General features: G+C 44.3%; 1 protein-coding gene across 1 annotated transcript; it reads left to right on the forward strand.

The window, feature by feature from the left end:
- Positions 1–2,532: 2,532 nt before the first annotated feature.
- Positions 2,533–17,267, forward strand: KDELR3 (KDEL endoplasmic reticulum protein retention receptor 3). The gene is made up of 5 exons (XM_083156481.1): positions 2,533–2,998; positions 7,164–7,264; positions 9,288–9,446; positions 16,339–16,591; positions 16,799–17,267. The coding sequence occupies exons 1-5, from the start codon at positions 2,908–2,910 to the stop codon at positions 16,837–16,839; spliced, it is 645 nt and encodes a 214-aa protein (XP_083012607.1). The 5' UTR covers positions 2,533–2,907; the 3' UTR covers positions 16,840–17,267.
- Positions 17,268–18,630: the final 1,363 nt, after the last annotated feature.

The following is an 18,630-nucleotide window of genomic DNA, read 5'->3' on the forward strand; positions in this document are numbered from 1 at the left end:
GTTTTCTTTGGTACTTGTTTCCTAGCACGGCCATCACGATTTCTATTGTGGTGGTCGTGTCGGAAAAAATTGCGTCGGTCGTGTCGGGTGCATACCAAAACGCACACGACGCGACCGATGCGATGTACCCGATTTCTCCATAGGCTTTAATGTTAAAATAATTTAACATTGAAGCCTATGGAGAAATCGGGTCCATCGCGTCTCCATAGGCTTCAATGTTAAATTATTTTAACATTGAAACTGAGTACATTTAACATAGAAAAAATATGGGCCATTTCTCATTGGCTATGGCCCCGGCATGTGTGTAAAAAATAATGGCCCCCCATTGTGACCGCCACCCCCACGATTGACGAGAACCCGAAGCGTGGCGAGCGGCGCGGTGCGCATCCTCCGACCTTTTCATTCCCCTACTATCCACGTCGGCGTGGAGTTGAGAATATATAGTGTGGCGAGCGTAGCCCCCCTCGTGGGCTTGACAGGTATCCGCGGGGCTCGCCACGCTTCGGGCTCGGTGGCTCGCTACGCTCGCCACACTATATATTCTCAACTCCACGCCGACGTGGATAGTAGGGGAATGAAAAGGTCGTAGGACGCGCACCGCCGCCGCTCGCCACGCTTCGGGTTCGCGTCAATCGTGGGGGTGGCGGTCACAATGGGGGGCCATTATTTTTTACACACATATGACGGGGCCATACCCAATGAGAAATGGCCCATATTGGGCCATTTCCTATTTTTACCTATGTTAAATGCACTCATTTTCAATGTTAAAATATTTTAACATTGAAGCCTATGGAGAAATCGGGGGCATCGCGTCGGACGCGCATAGGCTTCAATGTTAAAATATTGTAACATTGAAGCCTATGGGGAAATCGCGGGCATCGTGTGCCTTAAAGTTAAGGCACACGATGCCTGCGATTGTGGCCGTGCTAGGAAACAAGTACCTTTTCTTTCAATGTCCCATCCCTAGTACACATTACAGCTTAAATGTAAGTAGTGAGGTAGTGAGCAACGTACTACTAGGGGCTGGTGGTCGAAGATGGACACTGAGGGGGAAATTTACAATGATGTGTATTCTACTTCACATGTGATGTTGCTATGGGCAACCAATCAGATCCTGTCTACTATCTTCTAGAGCAGTAGTTTTCAACCTCAGTCCTCAAGGACCCCCAACAGTGCACATTTTCCAGGTTACCTGCCAGGTGTACAGGTGCACTCATTATTCACTGACACATTTTAAAAGATCACAGGTGGAGCTAATTATTTCACCTGTGATTCTCTGTGGAGACCTGGAAAGTGTGCACTGTTGGGGGTCCTTGAGGACTGAGGTTGAGAACCAATGTTCTAGATGGCGGTAAATAAATAAGTAGATTCTGATTGGTTGCCCACAGCAACATCACATGTGAAGTAGAATACACATCTTAGTAAATTTCACCCTGAATGTTTGAGTATGGGAGTGCAATGTGAAGAGAAGAGGGCCCTGCTCTGAAGAGCTTAGAATCTAATAGGAAGGGGCAACCGATAGATTACATGAGGTGCAAGCAGTTGGGAGGTGGGTTGATGGCAGGATGTAAGCAGGCAGAGACGGTCAACGTGTGTGGCAGGGTCAGAGGGCAAGCCTCAGGACTAAGTTATGTGTCTTATTCAGCATGGTTATAGATTTGTTACCATGTTTGGCTTATACACAGTAAAAAAAAAATCTATTTGAAAAAAGGCGCAAATTGTGCTGGCAACAAAGTCTCAATAAGGGAGGGCATTTTATTCTCAATGTGACTGGGTTGGTGTGGATTAGCACTATGCATTAAGCACTAGATCGACACCGACAAAAAGGTTGGCATGTACTAGGGCAACATTTCCAAAAGGTTGACATGCACTGGGTCGACAGTGATAAAAAGTTGACACAATCAAAATATCGACATAAAAGGTTCGACGTGAGCTTTTCAGGTTGTTTTTTTCAATGGCAACACCTGAGCGCATGTACCTCCAGTTGGCGTAGCGAGGAAGTACCCTTCCATTCTGTGCACATACATTATGTCAGTAAATACTGTGTATTTTACTCATGCCTGTAAAATGTCACTCACCTATATTTCAATATATTACAGAATTTCAATTCATTTAAGCTTGAATAAGAATATGTAAGTAAAAATCGGTGATGCTTAGAAATGAAGGAAGCTCTACGTAATAGTATTGTATGGTCTGAAGGATGTTTGTATGAATCTTGCTGACACTGCCACCTCACCAGTGCCATGTTCTCCTTGCTAGTTACACGTGTATGGGAAACTACTAGTAAGCATTCCCACCAGGCTGTGTGACCTGTAACATTAACCCCATGAGCTGGCAAAGCTAAGAATCCTGATTCTAATTCACATCCTTATAACGTTGGAGGTGAGGCAGTAAACGGAAGATGACTGTCGGCCGGCCAGCCTCTATCCCATCCCCTTTAATCGGGCCGAGTCTAGCGATGTTGTGCTGCCTCCCAGCCCTCTCCTCCTCCTCCTCCTCCCACTCACTCAGTGCTGCCCCTGTGTCCTGCAAGCAGCAGCCACGTCACCCGCCAGCTGCGGAGTCCTAGAGCAGGATCAGGGCTCTCAACCCGGGGCACCCAGGGCATCCAGAGAACCCCACAGAACAGCTGTACAGTAGGGGATACACTGTAATTAGTTACCCATTTCCACAAAGTTTCGTGCTTTAGCTAGAGGGATAGTAACAGCGACTGGGGAAACTTTGTTCCTCTGTAACTCGCTACGCTGTGCACTTACTGTATGTGGTTACATTACATGTGCATTGTACTATATGTGGTTACATGTGTAATGAGCACATGTGACTTGTCCTATCAGTCACAGTAGTTACATTAGTGGGAATCCAGAGTCTTTGTTAGCAGCGCTTTAGGGTTCTTTATTTGCAGGAAAAATGAATGTTTTTAGAATTCTCGGAGATCTGTGCCATTTACTAGCGATGATCATTCTGCTGATGAAAATGTGGAAGACCAAATCGTGTGCTGGTAAGATTTGGGGATTGGAAGGAAGTCACTAATGATGTTATTATCTGGGGGCAGCAGAGCACTGTAGTGGGTGGGGGCAGGTTGCACTGGGCCAAGGAAAGTTCTGAGATGAAATGTGGATCTTATGCTAGGATACAGTATGTACAGATGTAGCTATGCCCATCACTGCTGCACTAATCACAAAGTGCGACTTCTGCAGCACATAGAAAAGCATTACTGTATGTTGTTACCCAGTTTGTTTTATCACTGTCTACTATTGTAAAGCGCAATGGAATCTGCTGCGCTATATAAGAAACTAAATAAATAAATAAATTGTGCAGCCGCGAGTCAGCGCAGAGATTGCACACTGCGGTTGCGATTTTGGCGTGACGAGCAAGCACGATATGCTATCACGGCAACGATGCGCATGGTAACATCTACATAACCTCCTGACTTTTAAATGTATTTCCCTTTGGTATAATGTATGATTCAGAAGGTATATGTGTTTGTGACTGTCTTTACAGTATTGTTTGATTGATTTAATGAGCCACCAGTCAGCCCCTTTAAAATGCGAGACATAAGCGGATTGGCTGATACTTTATCAAAATGCCATCTCTTTTTCTTTGAGCTTAATTAAATCTCTCCTTTTATGTTTTCTGTACTATAACCAGCATCTCTTTCCACGCTGCCTCGCCTTGGGGTGACAGAGACAGGGTGGAAATGTTATGCTTTTCATCTAGATAAATGTTAATGAAATAATCGGGTAGATTCAGTAAGCCACAGGTTCTACGCATAGCTATTCTCAGCCCTGAGCTAATCAATTGAGGTTCGGTAGCCTGCACTTTATGACCCAGAGGGTGCACTTAACACAGAATATTCCTCACGGCCTCAGGAGCGGTGTCAAACGCACCTTCTGAAATTTAACGCACAGGTTCCGGCTCTTCTAGTGGAATCTAGGGATTAGTGATTCCCATTGGTGTACCATGCAAGGGGTCTGATTAATGATTTAATAACTCGGAGCTTTACCTGTGTGGTAAACACTGCAATTCATTGACTCTAAATCGATAAAGCATTATTTATTAACGCACACAAATTATTCAGCGTGTCACAGAATGGTTTAATCATATTAAAAACTGGGTACACACTTACTAATATATTGTTCGTGCAATCAAGTAGCCAGTATATCATGAGCCCGTCAGTGGGTGTTTACCCTTGATATTTCGGTGAATGATGTTGGCTGCACACAGCCAATGGCCAATATATCTACAGATGTATCGGCACATTTGGCTGTGTGTAAAGGCGGTTATATCTGTCGTATACTTGCTCCAGTGACTGACATCTCAACTGTGTGGAAACATTTAAATACTCATTTGTGATGTCAGGCATTGGGTGGGCGAATGGTAAATGTGCATGTACTTACCAATTGTCAGATAGGTCAGCGGATTGGCTGATCTGTCGACCAGTGGTGTACCCAGCTTTAGTTCCCTATGTACAGTAGTGCCTCGCAAGATCCCTCTCTGACAAAGTTGCTTCCAGGTGTACATAATAAAGTGACAACACATGCTTTGCTGCAAAAATTCCTTACAAGGAAGCGACGTGTCCACACAGTAGTACCCCCATTCACCTATTCAAATTGCGCCACACAGTTGTACTCCTTGTACACAATACCCACAGTAGTGTCCCTCATACATATAATGTCCACAGCAGTAGTGCTCTTTACATTTAATGCCCACAATAGCAGTTTGTCTTGCCACAGAGATTGTCCACAGTAATAGTGCCCCTTACATGTAATGCTCACAGTAATAGTACCACACTTAAGCACAGTGGTATGCCTGGAAGGTGCGGGCTGTCCCGTAAAATTTCTGGGCATACCACCAGTATGTAGGTGTGCGCCAGTGGTACCTCCAGCTGTCCACCATTGGCCATAGGCGTGTGCAGCACATTTTATTAGGGGGTGCACCATCAAAGGAGTGTGCATAGCTCCACCTATTGGGCGTGTCTAACACTGCCAATCAGGTGTGTCTTCCATCATCTATTGGCATTTGCTACAATATAAACAGGCTCTCAGCCACACCAAAATCTCCTGCCTATTTCAGTTTTAATCTTATGATTACTCTGTGTAACGGTACATGCAAATACAGTCATACACATATATGGATGACGCAGGTATTTAGTGATATGACAATGGTCCAGTTAGTACAATTAATAATGCAAACACACATTATTGATTGATGGGTGCTTCTTTAAATGGAATACAGTTCTAAAAAGCAAAAGTCTTTGGGTTAAGGGTATTGCTGGTATTGTTAGCGGCAGAGGTGTTCATAAGGGTGAGGCACAGCATTAGGGGGTGCACCCCTAACACTCAATGTGCGCACATCTATGCCATTGGCGCACCACCTCTAGCACCCCCCCCCCCCCTTTCATCCCACCCCACAGCTCCGGCAATCGTACGCTGGAGCTTCCCTGACGCTTCTCCCGTCACCAGTGAGCTGGTGCCAGTGGCAGGCCCTGCTCGGGAAAGTTTGGGAGTTCAGACGCCCGATTCTCCCGAACATCCCCGAGCCTGCCGCCTGGTCACTGCTGTGAATGGCAGAGGGGGCAGCGGAACAGAAACCCTGCAGTCCGGGGTGGTGAGTTGGCTGGCGGTAAGCGACGGGGGGGGGGTTACACGACAGGGGGGCTGCCGCTAAGTTCTCTGATGGGTTTAGACTTGAATCCCCCCCATAAATTCTGGAGTATCGGGGTGTACCCCGCTATAGTTACAAAGATTGAATCTTAAATCACACCATTTCCTATCCCCTGGATGTCTGTTTCTGGAAAACGAGTGGAACTGGATGGCAACAATCTGTAAAGGCCCCCATACATTTATGCGATTTGGGGCAATTTCACCAGATTCCAACGGATCCTGCCAATAAATCCCATGCGGTCACGTGCTGGACCCCATCCAAGCGGTGGGGAACAGGGTGGCATTTGATAGCAGGTGGCTCAAGGGGGATTGGATGGCCATACACTGGTTTGACTTCTTGCAGTAGTGTATGGCCACCTTAAGTCTGTCATTCACAGTACTAACATTCAGGGTGGAGGCAGAGTTTGGAGGTCACAAATATCCTGTGATGGCTATCGACATTCCTAGTGTGCTATACAGTATGTCCTTTATGTGGTAAAGCATTATGTGCCCCCATTTATCAAGGATGCATTACCGCTAGGGGTTATGTTATCCTTTTAGTATTCATCAACTAAGTTTACCGCTGTTTGCCTATGTACTGCTCATGCCAGCTATAGTCTGTGCAGCGGAGGCATGTCAGATCTTAGGTCACCAAACATCCTGCAGTAAACAGGGCAGCATATTGTTAATTACATATTACATGCCATGATGCCAAAATACAGGTCCAGCGCACTGCTATAGAGGCGATTTCCCTTCCATGCTGGCCTATATAAACAGGAGGTTCCAGGTGGATCTGACCCCCACCTGCTGCCACCATAATAGGACCATTAGATGCAGAAGGAAAGAGGGGATGGGCCTGGAGGAGGCTGCTGTCTGTGAGGAGAGACAGGCCTGCAGACGTCAGAGTGGAGGACACACCAGGCCCAGGCTCTTCCTTTCCCACTATTTCAGTAAGTGGTGATTGTGAGTGTATCTGTTAGTAAGTGGAATCCATGTCATTAAAGGGTGTCTGTCAGTATTTATGTATGTGCCAATAAATGGTCACTGTGGACACGATGCACTAAGATTCAAAAGTGATAAAATGGAGAGTAATAAACCACCAGCCAATCAGCTCATAACTGACATGTTACAGGCTGTGTTTGAAAAAGGACAGATAGGAGCTGATTGGTTGGTTGTCCATCACTCAAGGGCCATTTTGTTTTATAGAAAACTCAGGTTGTTTTCTTCTCAAAACAATTTGCTGCTTAAAATCTGGTAACATTTGGCCCATTGTAAAAAATGGATCATCACCAAGGAAATAATGTATTTTGGTGTCTGGGTACTACAGAAGCTCTTCACCGACCAGCTGAAGGTGACAGGAAGGGACATTGCATTGTGGAAATCCGAAAAAAATCGGTATTTCAACAAGTTTTACAACATATTGTTCACTTGTTTACAATAAATATAGGTTGAAATACAAATTGGCATTTTTCTGATAGTGATATAGGAGTGTAATCTATAATACTGTGTATATTTTTGTAGGCATATCAGGAAAAAGTCAGTTACTGTTTGCCCTCGTATTTACCACACGTTACTTGGATTTGCTGACCACGTTCATATCCATCTATAACTCGTTTATGAAGGTAAGGAGAACATTTCAGGATTGATGGATGACATGTTTGGCTCTTTGGGAGTGCTCATAACATGGTTATACACTAGAACAGTGGTTCTCAAACTCGGTCTTCAGGACCCCACACAGTTCACAATTTCCATGTCACCCATCTGAACTAGAACTCCCATCTTAGTAAATTTCCCTCTATTTCACATGTGATTTTGCTATACCTATTTAATTGACATCTTCTGCAGCGGCACATGCACTAAATAGGACTCTCCAGAAAAGCCATGCCCCGTGTATGGTGAGTTCAGTGAGTGGGTATGCTTTGCTAGTGCTTTATTGGTCTAGTGATACATATGGGCGTTTCATTCTTCATGTCTCACTGACGGTATATTTACAAGAAGTGGCGATGTTACCCATACCAACCAGTCAGATTCAAGTTATCCTTTAGAAGGTTCTAGATAATAAGTAGAAACAAGGGTACTCTTTACCTAGAACGGCGCCCATCGCGGAGATCGCGGCATCGCGGGCAGTACATAAACGGCCGCGACGCGATGCCCGCGATCACCGCGATTTTCCCATAGGGAACAATGTTAAAAAGCCTGATTGACCGCGATTTTGCATTCAATGCCTCAATGCCCGCGATTTTCCCATAGGAATCAATGTTAAATGGGCTACAGAGCCCAAATAGGCACAATTAACCCTTAAATGTCCCCCCAATTTTTGTACGCCACCCCACGATCCACGCCAACCCGAAGCGTGGCGAGCGCAGCGAGCCCGCGAGGGGCGGCGGTACGCGTCCTCCGACCTTTTCATGCCCTACTATCCACGTCGGTGTGGAGTTGAGAATAGAATAGTGTGGCGAGCGTAGCGAGCCACCGAGCCCGAAGCGTGGCGAGCGCAGCGAGGGGCCGCGGATACCTTCACAGGTAAACGCGTCCCCTCGCGGGCTTCACAGGTGTCCGCTTTTCGCCACGGATACCTGTGAAGCCCGCGAGGGGACGCGTATAACTGTGAAGGTATCCGCGTCCCCTCGCGGGGCTCGCTGCGCTTCGGGCTCGGTGGCTCGCTGCGCTCGCCACACTATTCTATTCTCAACTCCACGCCGACGTGGATAGTAGGGCATGAAAAGGTCGGAGGACGCGTACCGCTGCGCTCGCCACGCTTCGGGTTGGCGTGGATCGTGGGGTGGCGTACAAAAATTGGGGTGACATTTAAGGGTTAATTCTGCCTATTTGGGCTCTATAGCCCATTTAACATTGATTCCTATGTGAAAATCGCGGGCATTGAGGCATTTTAAAGTAAAATCGCGGTCAATCAGGCTTTTTAACATTCTTCCCTATGGGAAAATCGCGGTCATCGCGGGTACACGATTTTTATGTACCCGCGATGACCGCGATTTTTTACCCCCGACGCCCGCGATTCTAATCGCGGGCGCCGTTCTAGGTAAAGAGTACCGAAACTAGTTATGTGCAACATCTCTACTTCTAAAAACTCATCCTTTAGTAACTTTTCCTGAGTCCCTCTGTGAATGTGAAGGTCTTACCTGTCACATTACTCCCTACCGCATAGATGTACACATCCTTGGTAGAGGTCATGGGGATTTCTGCACGAACACTGTGGGGTGAATTTACTATGATAGCATATCAACCAATCAGTTCTATCTATTATCTTCTAGAAGGTGCTAAATAAATAAGAAGTAGAATCGGATTGGTTGCCTATAGCAACATCCCATTTTCAATCGAACTCCCATAAATGTACCCTTTTGTCAGACATTCTATGATTTTCTTTGAATTCTTTTGGCCCTGACCCTCTTGTATCGAAATTCAATGTTGACACGCAATGTGTCACTATTAATATTGCTACAGACTGACCAGGACAATTATCTTTATCCCATGCTATAGACCAGAAGCTGGTTCCAGCTTGAATGCCAGGCACAGGATACCCAGCCTCAGCTTGTTTATTCAGAGCAAATTAACTATTGTTGCATTGTAGGTAACGTTCAGGATGACCCCACAAACATTGATGCCAAAACCATTCTTTTTCCTCAGGTCGTCTTCCTTATTTGTGCATATATCACAATTTACCTAATCTACATAAAGTTCCGTAAGACTTATAGCACGGAGAATGACACATTCCGAATGGAATTCCTTTTGGTGCCGGTGATTGGGCTGTCCTTCCTGCACAACTATGAGTTTACACCTTTGGAGGTGAGGAAAACTGACTTCTAATGATTTCAGCATTCAACAATAGTTTTTAGTTCTTTTATAGAGAAAACACTGAAAATGTAAGTTGTATATGTCAGGCGTAGCGATGTACTAACTGCTGATATGTTTTTGGAAGGTCAAGAGACTTATTAAAAAAGGGATGAAAACCGGTAACCTCCACAAAAAAGCCTGAGACCACAACTCCTTTTCTCCTATCATCCCCTTATTTTCTCTATTTAGTCACTGTGCCAGCCTCATGCTATCCCACATCCTTTCATCGCTCCAAAAACAGATACATAGTAAGGTCCTGCTCTACAATGGATATATATATATATATATATATATATATATATTGCTATTTTTCAGCAGGAACCAGCAGGAACTCAGTTCCTGAACCTCTAATTAAATATGATATCATCAGGAACTAAAAATCTACTTTTCATAAGATAAGTTTTATTTTAAAGTCACATGTGAGTGCCTTTGTTTCTAAATACAATATATACATCGATCTCTCCCTACCTCTCTATTATATAGGTTTCTTTTTATTTAATTGATCCAACCCCAGACCTGGAGTTCCTGAACCTATTTTTCCAGAGTGGATGGTTAAAAAATGAGTGTGCCTTAAACTACCTTCAATATCCTGCTCTGTATTCCATGTTATAAGGTTACAGCTCCATAGCTTATTTTTACAGTTTGTAAAATAAGGTGTGCGATAGCATTGGATTTGCCTGACAATCATATAATGTGAATAAACCACAGTGTATCCCTCTCTGCCTCCATATTACTGGACCTAAACACTCCCATACACTTATGCGACTTTCGGAGGTAGGATCCCGTGGCAGCTTCCCGGGTGGCAGGGTCATGTGTGATATATTACATGAGGTCCATAGGAACCCAGAAAATTTGGGAACCACAGATACTACTTTTATTTTATTTAAGAAAAACAAATCAATTGAATAAATGGGAATATATAGTCAATCAAGAATGAATATACAGTCACCAACTACTTTTAAAATGACAAAAGACATTTTTTAAAAAGTATGTTTTTTTTTACAGGGTGTAAATTGTAAGAATCATTGACATTTTCGACTTTCTCTGCGCTTATAGGTGTTGTTCTCATAATATGAGCAGTTGTATGGATAAATCTATAGGCCTATTTCTAGTCAGGTATCCACTGGCTATATTAAAGGGTTCTCTGTTCTCCATTGATTTCTATCTAGGAGATTTGAAGGAGGGAGTTGAGACCGCAGATCAGGGAAGCATATTATTTCCTTTCAAGCTTCATGTTGCCCAAAAGCTGTCTACTGTAGGTACAGGAAGCAGTGTTTAGGCTGACAGAGGACAGACCCTTCACTGGATCCTTCTCTCATGAATGCTGAGAAATTAACATTCTGCAGAAAATTATTACAGCAATAATGATAGGATGGACACAAAGTGTATTCAATGACTACATACAATATATGGCTAAAAGTATTTTGTTGAAATCGCTTTCTGCCACACCCATAGCTAACAGGTGGATAAAATCAAGCATTCAGCCAAACAATCTCCATAGTCAAACATTAGCAGTGGAATGGGTCAGTGACTTCCAGCTCAGCCCATTTAAAGGATTTTACTTTTCCAATAAGTTTGTTTCTGAATGTCTGTCCTGGTATCTGTACGGGTGAATACACATTAGGCTGAAGAGCAATTGGGATGATAGTTTATGCACTTTCCCTTCACCCCGGACAACTCTCGGATGCAATATCTTCTGATTGGCCACAGCTAGATGGAAGATGAGATCTACGGGAGCACACAATCCTGCATACACACGGCACGATGCAGATAATTGTGAAGCTTCAATATGGCAAATCATCTTGATATCGTGCAAGTGTGTACCCAGACTAAGCATTGTTGCAAAATATGGAATAGGGAATGGTTATCTGTGGATTGGATTTTTTGGCACAAAGCTAGCACTGCACTTATCGGGAGACCGGTCCGATAAAGGAGTATACGTATAGATAGGTAGGTTGTGCTGTGCTCGGCTCCTTGTTGGGTGTTTGATATGAATGAACAGCAATATGGTGTAATAAGCGAAAAATTTGAAACAATGAGATGTAATTGGTACAAATACATTTACTATACTTCAATGGATATATAGTAATACAATAAAGAGGATATTAAAATCAAGTCCCATTTGCAGGCAGGGAGAAATCATTTGATGGTTGCCGACCATCGAATGATCTCTCCCGTGCACGCAGTTCAGAGTCACTCTAAACTGCAGGCGCCTTGTGCAAGGACAGGGTGGGCAGCGGGCGCCGGTGATGTCAGCTGGCCGCCCCCTGCATGTCCGTCACAGGTTCATTACCCTGGGAACCCCCAGCGTTCTCATGGGAACGCCCATGGAACGCTGGGTGTTCCCATGGGCGTTCGGGGCTGCCCGGCACCTCCCGCCCTTCTACGTCCCCCCCTCGGCGTGTAAAGTTCGCTGTGGGTGCACGCACCCTGTGTCTGCACATGCGCAGAAACGCGCATGTGCATGCGCAGACACTAAACATCGATCCTCCGTGCGAACACATGGAGGACCGAATGAATCAAAATAAGGCCCTATACCTGCAATGGTTCGGCTTACTTAGATGAAGACCACAAGCAACAAGAATGTGGCATACCACCAGGGATTTCCTTACAATAGGTCCTTTTTTCTTTTCTTTCAAGAAGTCACTGCAAACACAGCATATTAAAAAAATATATATATCCTGACCTCAATCTCATTGAGTACCTATGGGATGAATTGGAAAGCTACAGGAAAAACCAAACCTCATCTCCCAGCATCAGTGCCGGGACCTCACTAAGGAACCCGTTTATTATCAGATTTTAGATCTGACCGTTATAATTTCTTACATGGATACCCTGAAATTATTACTATACATACAGTATGTAGGGACATCTAAGTTAGGTGATTGCTAATGGAATCACTTTATTTCCTGCTAATGGAGCTGGTCACTCCATCAGACCGCGAATGCGTGAGCATCTATAGCCAAATCACAGAAACCTTTGCAGTCATTATGGCAGCTGCTTCTGTGATTGAAGAACCCCATGTGGTTTCACGTACAGTCAAGGGAACCCTAAATTTTCAGGTACCCTATGTTTTTTTTTTTTTTTTATAAATAAGCCCATAGTCCTTTTGTGGCCAAATAGATGTGGACCCCCATAGCCAATTCCAAAATCTACAGCCTTCCTGGAGGTGCAGAGGGTGTTTTAGTAAAAAGGGAAAACTCCATATTAATTACCACAAATTTAGAATGAAATCTTCAACAAGTGTATGAATGTGTCTGCATCTTACTAGCCATTTACTGGATGTTTCTATAAAGCTTGGACAGGTTTAGGGTGGCCAATCCCGGGATCGGGATCGGCGGGATCCCGGGATTTGGCCCTAAAAAGTCCGGGATTTCAATCCCGGGATTGGAGTATCCAATCCCGGGATTTCGGTATTAGACTGCGCATGCGCAGTCTAATACCGGGCAGCGTCTGAGCACTCGCTCAGACACTGCTCAGTGCCCGGATGTTTCAGACCCCTGCGTGCGTCCTGCGCAGCGTGACGGTCACGCTGCGCAGGCCACGCACGCTGCCCACACTACTGACTACTGCCCACACTACTGACGCTCCTCCTGGCCGCCCGCCCCCCACCTCTCCTCCTGCGCCGGCCAGCCCGCCCCTTCACCGACGCCGGTCCTGCGCCTTCCTCCCGCTGCAGTGATGATGAGATGAGGAGGTGCACGAGCCCGACGGCAACGTGCACCTCAGAACCCACCTCCACTCCCGGCCGCCCGCCCATGTAAGTAAATCTGCGGGTCGGCTGGTGTGGGGGTGGGTATCGGGTATACGCCAGGAAACTAAGGATGCCAATCCCGGGATCCCGGGAATCCCGGGATTGAGCATTTTTCAATCCCGGATCCCGGGATTGAAAAAATGCCCCGGGATTGGCATCCCTAGACAGGTTGCAGTTTGTTGTATGATTTAAATTATAAAAATGTTCGGTGAAAAAAAAAAAGCAACAAACAGAAAATCCTTCCCCTAGATCCCTAGATAGAGAACAGAAGTAGGAATAGTAGTAGTAGAAAAGGAAGAGGTATTTCCAGGACCTACAATGAGGCAATATGCCAGAGCTGTCTGGAGATATTTTTCACTAGCAGACAAACCTGATCAGATTTCCTCCTGACATAAGTCGTCTTCAATTCTTATTGGACTTATCCCAAAAGACAATCAGCACCTGAATTAAGCAGTTACTGTAAAGTTCACAATTCCCTGAATCAATGTAGCATCGGAAAACCAAGCCTATAATGATTTATGTACACAAAGATCATTATATGGGATTCAAACATGTCAAAACCGCAATGCCTGCTGAATAAAGAAAATTTATGAAATTACAGAATATAAAGAACATAAAACAGAAAAACGACACGGTATCCGGACTGATCATAGATTCACTCTAGCTCCACAGTCATAAGGTCTACCACTATTGGTCGACAGTCAAAAATTCAACAGGGTTTAAAGGTCAACAATCAAAAGGTCGACAGGGTCCAAAGGTCGACAGTCAAAAGGTGGACAGGGTTTAAAGGTAGACAGACAATAGGTTGACAGGGTCAATAGGTCGACATGGAAAGGTCAACATGCATATTTTTACTAAATTTTGAGACGACAGGCGGTATTTCATGCCCTACCATCCACTATGGCGGACACCTGTGAAGCCCGCGAGGGGACGCGTATACCTGTGAAGGTATCCGCGTGCGCTCGCCACGCTTCGGGCTCGGTGGCTCGCTGCGCTTACCACACTTTCTATTCTCAACTCCTCACCACGCTTCGGATTCACGTTGATCGTGGGGTGGCCATTTCACACTTCAGGGTGCCTATTTGGCCTCTGTGGGCCATTTAACATTGTTCCCTATGGAAAATCGCGGTAATCGCATGCAATTTTTTTGGTCGCATGCGATGCGACCGACGCGATTTAGATTTTAACATGTATTTCTATTTAAAATCGCGGGCATCGCATGCCATTATAATGGCATGCGATGCCCGCGATGGGCGCCCTTCTAGGTAAAGAGTACCCAATCTTTCTACACAAGCTGAAGATTACTGAGCAGTCAGAAGTTGTTCAAGAATGGGAAACACATTAGGATTAATAGTTTTTTGGCTCATCCACCATTCATGGGATGATACTTGTGACACCATAAAATCAGTAAAAAAAGGATTCTTGGAATGCTGCAGCTTTTGCCTGTAACTTCACTATTAATGGTAGGAGAAAATGTGACCAATTTCTTCTTGCCTTTACTTAGTTGAAGTTCAATAGGAGTAAAGGGTTTGGATTGAAGTAAACATTAAGATTAAACCACAAGGTGTTTCTCTATGTAGATGTTTTTTCTTTCATGTCCTATGTTGAGAGAGATGCTTGATGCTAGGCAGATTTAGCACCACTTATTTCTTTCACCTCACTATATCTGCAATGGTTCAGCTTACTTACATGAAGACCACAAGCAAAAAGAATGTGGAATACCACCAGGGACTTTCTTACAATAGGCCCTTTTTTATTTTCTTTCAAGAAGTCACTGTAAACACAGCATATTAAAAAATATATATTTAACCATTTGGTTTAAACCAGCCCCAACCCTTCTGGGAAGTAGGCTTCCGCAACACAGCAGGAGGGTTACATGTTAAGCGGAATGCAGTTTAAATCCCGGCGGTCGGGATCCCGGCGTTCAGAATCCCGACCGCCGGAATCCCGACAGTTTCTCCCTCCGTGGGTGTCCACGACACCCCTGGAGGGATAATAAATTAGCATGCCGAGCGTAGCAAGGCACCGGGCCTGCTGCATGGCGAGCGCAGCGAGCCCGCAAGGGGGGGCAGATCCATGTCCCCCCCTTGTCGGGATTTCAACGGTCGGGATTCCGGCGTCGGGATTTTGAACGCCGGGATCCCGACCGCCGGGATTTCATACTGAATCCTGTTGAGCACCCTACCCTCTGAAAAGTTATATGCAGCTGGTCTGGTTTCACATATGATACTGGAACACTAGTCGGTGGTAATTGCATATCTTGATACGGCTGTATATTTACACTTTATTTTCAGTTGTATGTATCTTAATATACAGGAAATTCAAAATACACATATAGACTTAAAGTAAGTTCTATAATGTCATAGTGCACATGAACAATGATGTTCCTCCTCTTAGTACCTTACCACTGAGATGTAGGCAGAGTGCCAGCATTCACTTGCAGGCCAAAGACAAGCTCAGGAGTATTTGCTATGTCGGGGTAACTGAATTAAACAGTGGTGTACACAGCCGAACATCGCAATGGCAAATTGCATAGAATTACATTTCATTTCCCCTGTTAAATTCCTAATACAGGTTGAGTATCCCTTATCCAAAATGCTCGAGACCAGGAGAATTTTGGATAACGGATTATTCCGTATTTCGGAATATTTTAATATTTCAATGATGTATTTTGAAGTATCTTGCATTTATGCTGTATAAACACATAATATACACACAAATATATTTTATTACCACATAAAATACACACAAATATATTTTAATTGTTCAAAAAACAAGGTTTCAAAACGTGAAACAAAATGTGTGTACTATCTCAGCACTGAATTTGAATGCCAAGCAATCATTGTCTTGCACATATATAGTGCCAGTTACATATCATGTCCCCAGTGATGCTGTTACAAATGTCCCCAGTGAGTTTTTAGCAATAAAAAAAAAAAAATTTCACTTTCTGGAATGTCCGTATTTCGGAATAATTCGGATAACGGATATTCGGATACGGGATACTCGACCTGTACCAGTACTGTGACTTTGTTACAAACAGCATGTATGAATTTATGTGACAATAAGCACATTTACTCTGGTTACTTCTAGATCCTATGGACATTTTCCATTTACCTGGAGTCGGTGGCCATCCTGCCTCAGCTCTTCATGATCAGTAAAACAGGAGAAGCCGAATCTATAACTACTCACTACCTCTTCTTTCTTGGGCTTTATCGTTTGCTGTACTTAGGCAACTGGATCTGGCGTTACCATACAGAAAAGTTCTATGACCAGATAGCTGTGGTCTCTGGAGTTGTGCAGACCATATTCTACTTCGACTTTTTCTACCTCTATATCACTAAAGGTAAGTTGCTAACTATACCTAGCAATCTAAATGGGCAGTTAAGAAACATGTAGGCAATGGTCAAGGGAGCAATAGAAAAATAATGTTGATTGTTGACAGTCCCGATACGTAATGTATGGGGACTGTCAACAATCAACATGCAAATAATGGCCACTTTTATTTTCGGGTTATTTATTTCATTTTCTTACCACTTTTTTCTCCCCATAGTGCTACGTGGAAAGAAGCTGAGTCTGCCTATGCCTGTGTAATGGACTAGGTCTCCTGAGCCTGATATCTGGACTCATGCCCACACCACCAATCCTTGGACACCTTCACTCCTAATAATGTGTGCCCCATTAACTCTTTCCATAATGGGGCAAACATGGTACACTATATTTTCTATAAATGTAATAAAATATATTTGGTATACACTCTTGTAAATATCTGATACATAAATCTCCTGTTTCTAGCAGGAGGGAGGACAGAGATGAGAGAAACGGAGACAGGCTAGGGGGACAGAAACTAGAGAGTGGGAGGTAGGGGATAGGGATGAGAAGGGGACTGCAAGTGCTTACAGGTAGGAACAGTCCTGCAGTGTCCCACATGCTCCAGGAGGAACTGGGATAGAAATAGAAGAGCATAACATTCGGTACACATAGTTGAGAGAAAATGAGAAGTGAGTAAAGAGAGTGTGGAGTCAGGGGGGGGGGGGGGGGGGGGGGGGCGGTGTGAGGCAGAGATGAGAGCGGGTGGAAAAAACACTGGCACAAGTCACAGTGACCACAGTGTATGACAGCTCCACAACACCAGTATTTATATATGTCCAGGCTGAAGGAACCTAGTGTTCAGAAAAAACAAACATGTAAGTAATATTTAAATGTTTTACATCTAGGACACGTATGCCAGGTGGTTTTTGCTGACATTTTTTCCTGACATTGATGATCAATTGCTAATCTATACAGCCTAATTGAAGTATTCTGGTTACTCACAGTGAAGACAGACTTGAATGGGCTTATCCAAAATAAAAATGCAGCAAGTACTGTATATTACTGCTAAGGGCCCCAAATGTCCAGTGACCGCACCCAATTTGAAAGATTTATTCCCTGGAAATTGTATTTGTAAATGTCCTTATTTTAAAATAAAAACACTCCATAAAAATCTCTCTTGTTAATAAAAATGTTTTAACTGAAATTAATTCAATGGAAGTTAGTTTAATTAAAGTCAAGACTACAAACAGGTTTGGGCCTACTAAATGACAGAACTATACTGTAAGCCAGGGGTGGCCGGACTTTTACAACCCGGGATCTACCAGCATTCACCCCTGTGTAAAATATCCCCCTCCAATGCAATATGTCCCTTACACATTATGCAACACGGAATGAGACAAACTTCACATTACAGTATGCCACACATGATGAGCTGAAATTCACCTTCTGACACAGGGAATGTCCCCGATATTCACCTTCTGACACAGGGAATGTCACCGATATTCACCTTCTGACACAGGGAATGTGCCCGATATTCACCTTCTGACACAGGGAATGTCCCCGATATTCACCTTCTGACACAGGGAATGTGCCCAAAATTCACCTTCTGACACAGGGAATGAGCCTGAAATTCACATTCTGACACGGGGAATGACGCCGAAATGCACATTCTGACACAGAGAATGAGCCCCAAAATCACCTTCTGACCCAGAGAATGAGCAGCAAACTTCACAGTATGCCACACAGAATGAAAAATTATTTTATGCGGTGGGAGGGGCTCTCTTTAAAAATTTAAATTACAGTAATCCCAGTTGCTGCCTGTGAAGGAGTTTTGTGCCCCCTTAAAAACTGCATCACAGGCAGCAACTGGGATAAACTTACATTTGTAAAGAGAGCCCCTCCCACCACATAACATAACATAACATATAAAAAACAACACAAAAAAAACCTATTGACAAACTTATCCCGCCACATGCAGTGCACAGTCACTTAGTAAACTTACTATGATCCCTGCCTTTTGGGTACATCTTCCTGCTGCCACTGAGCGCAAGTCCTGTCCTGCCCCCGGTGAGC

Source organism: Crinia signifera, chromosome 8 (genome assembly GCF_055691185.1).
Source record: "Crinia signifera chromosome 8, ASM5569118v1, whole genome shotgun sequence".
NCBI classification, from domain to species: Eukaryota; Metazoa; Chordata; class Amphibia; order Anura; family Myobatrachidae; genus Crinia; species Crinia signifera.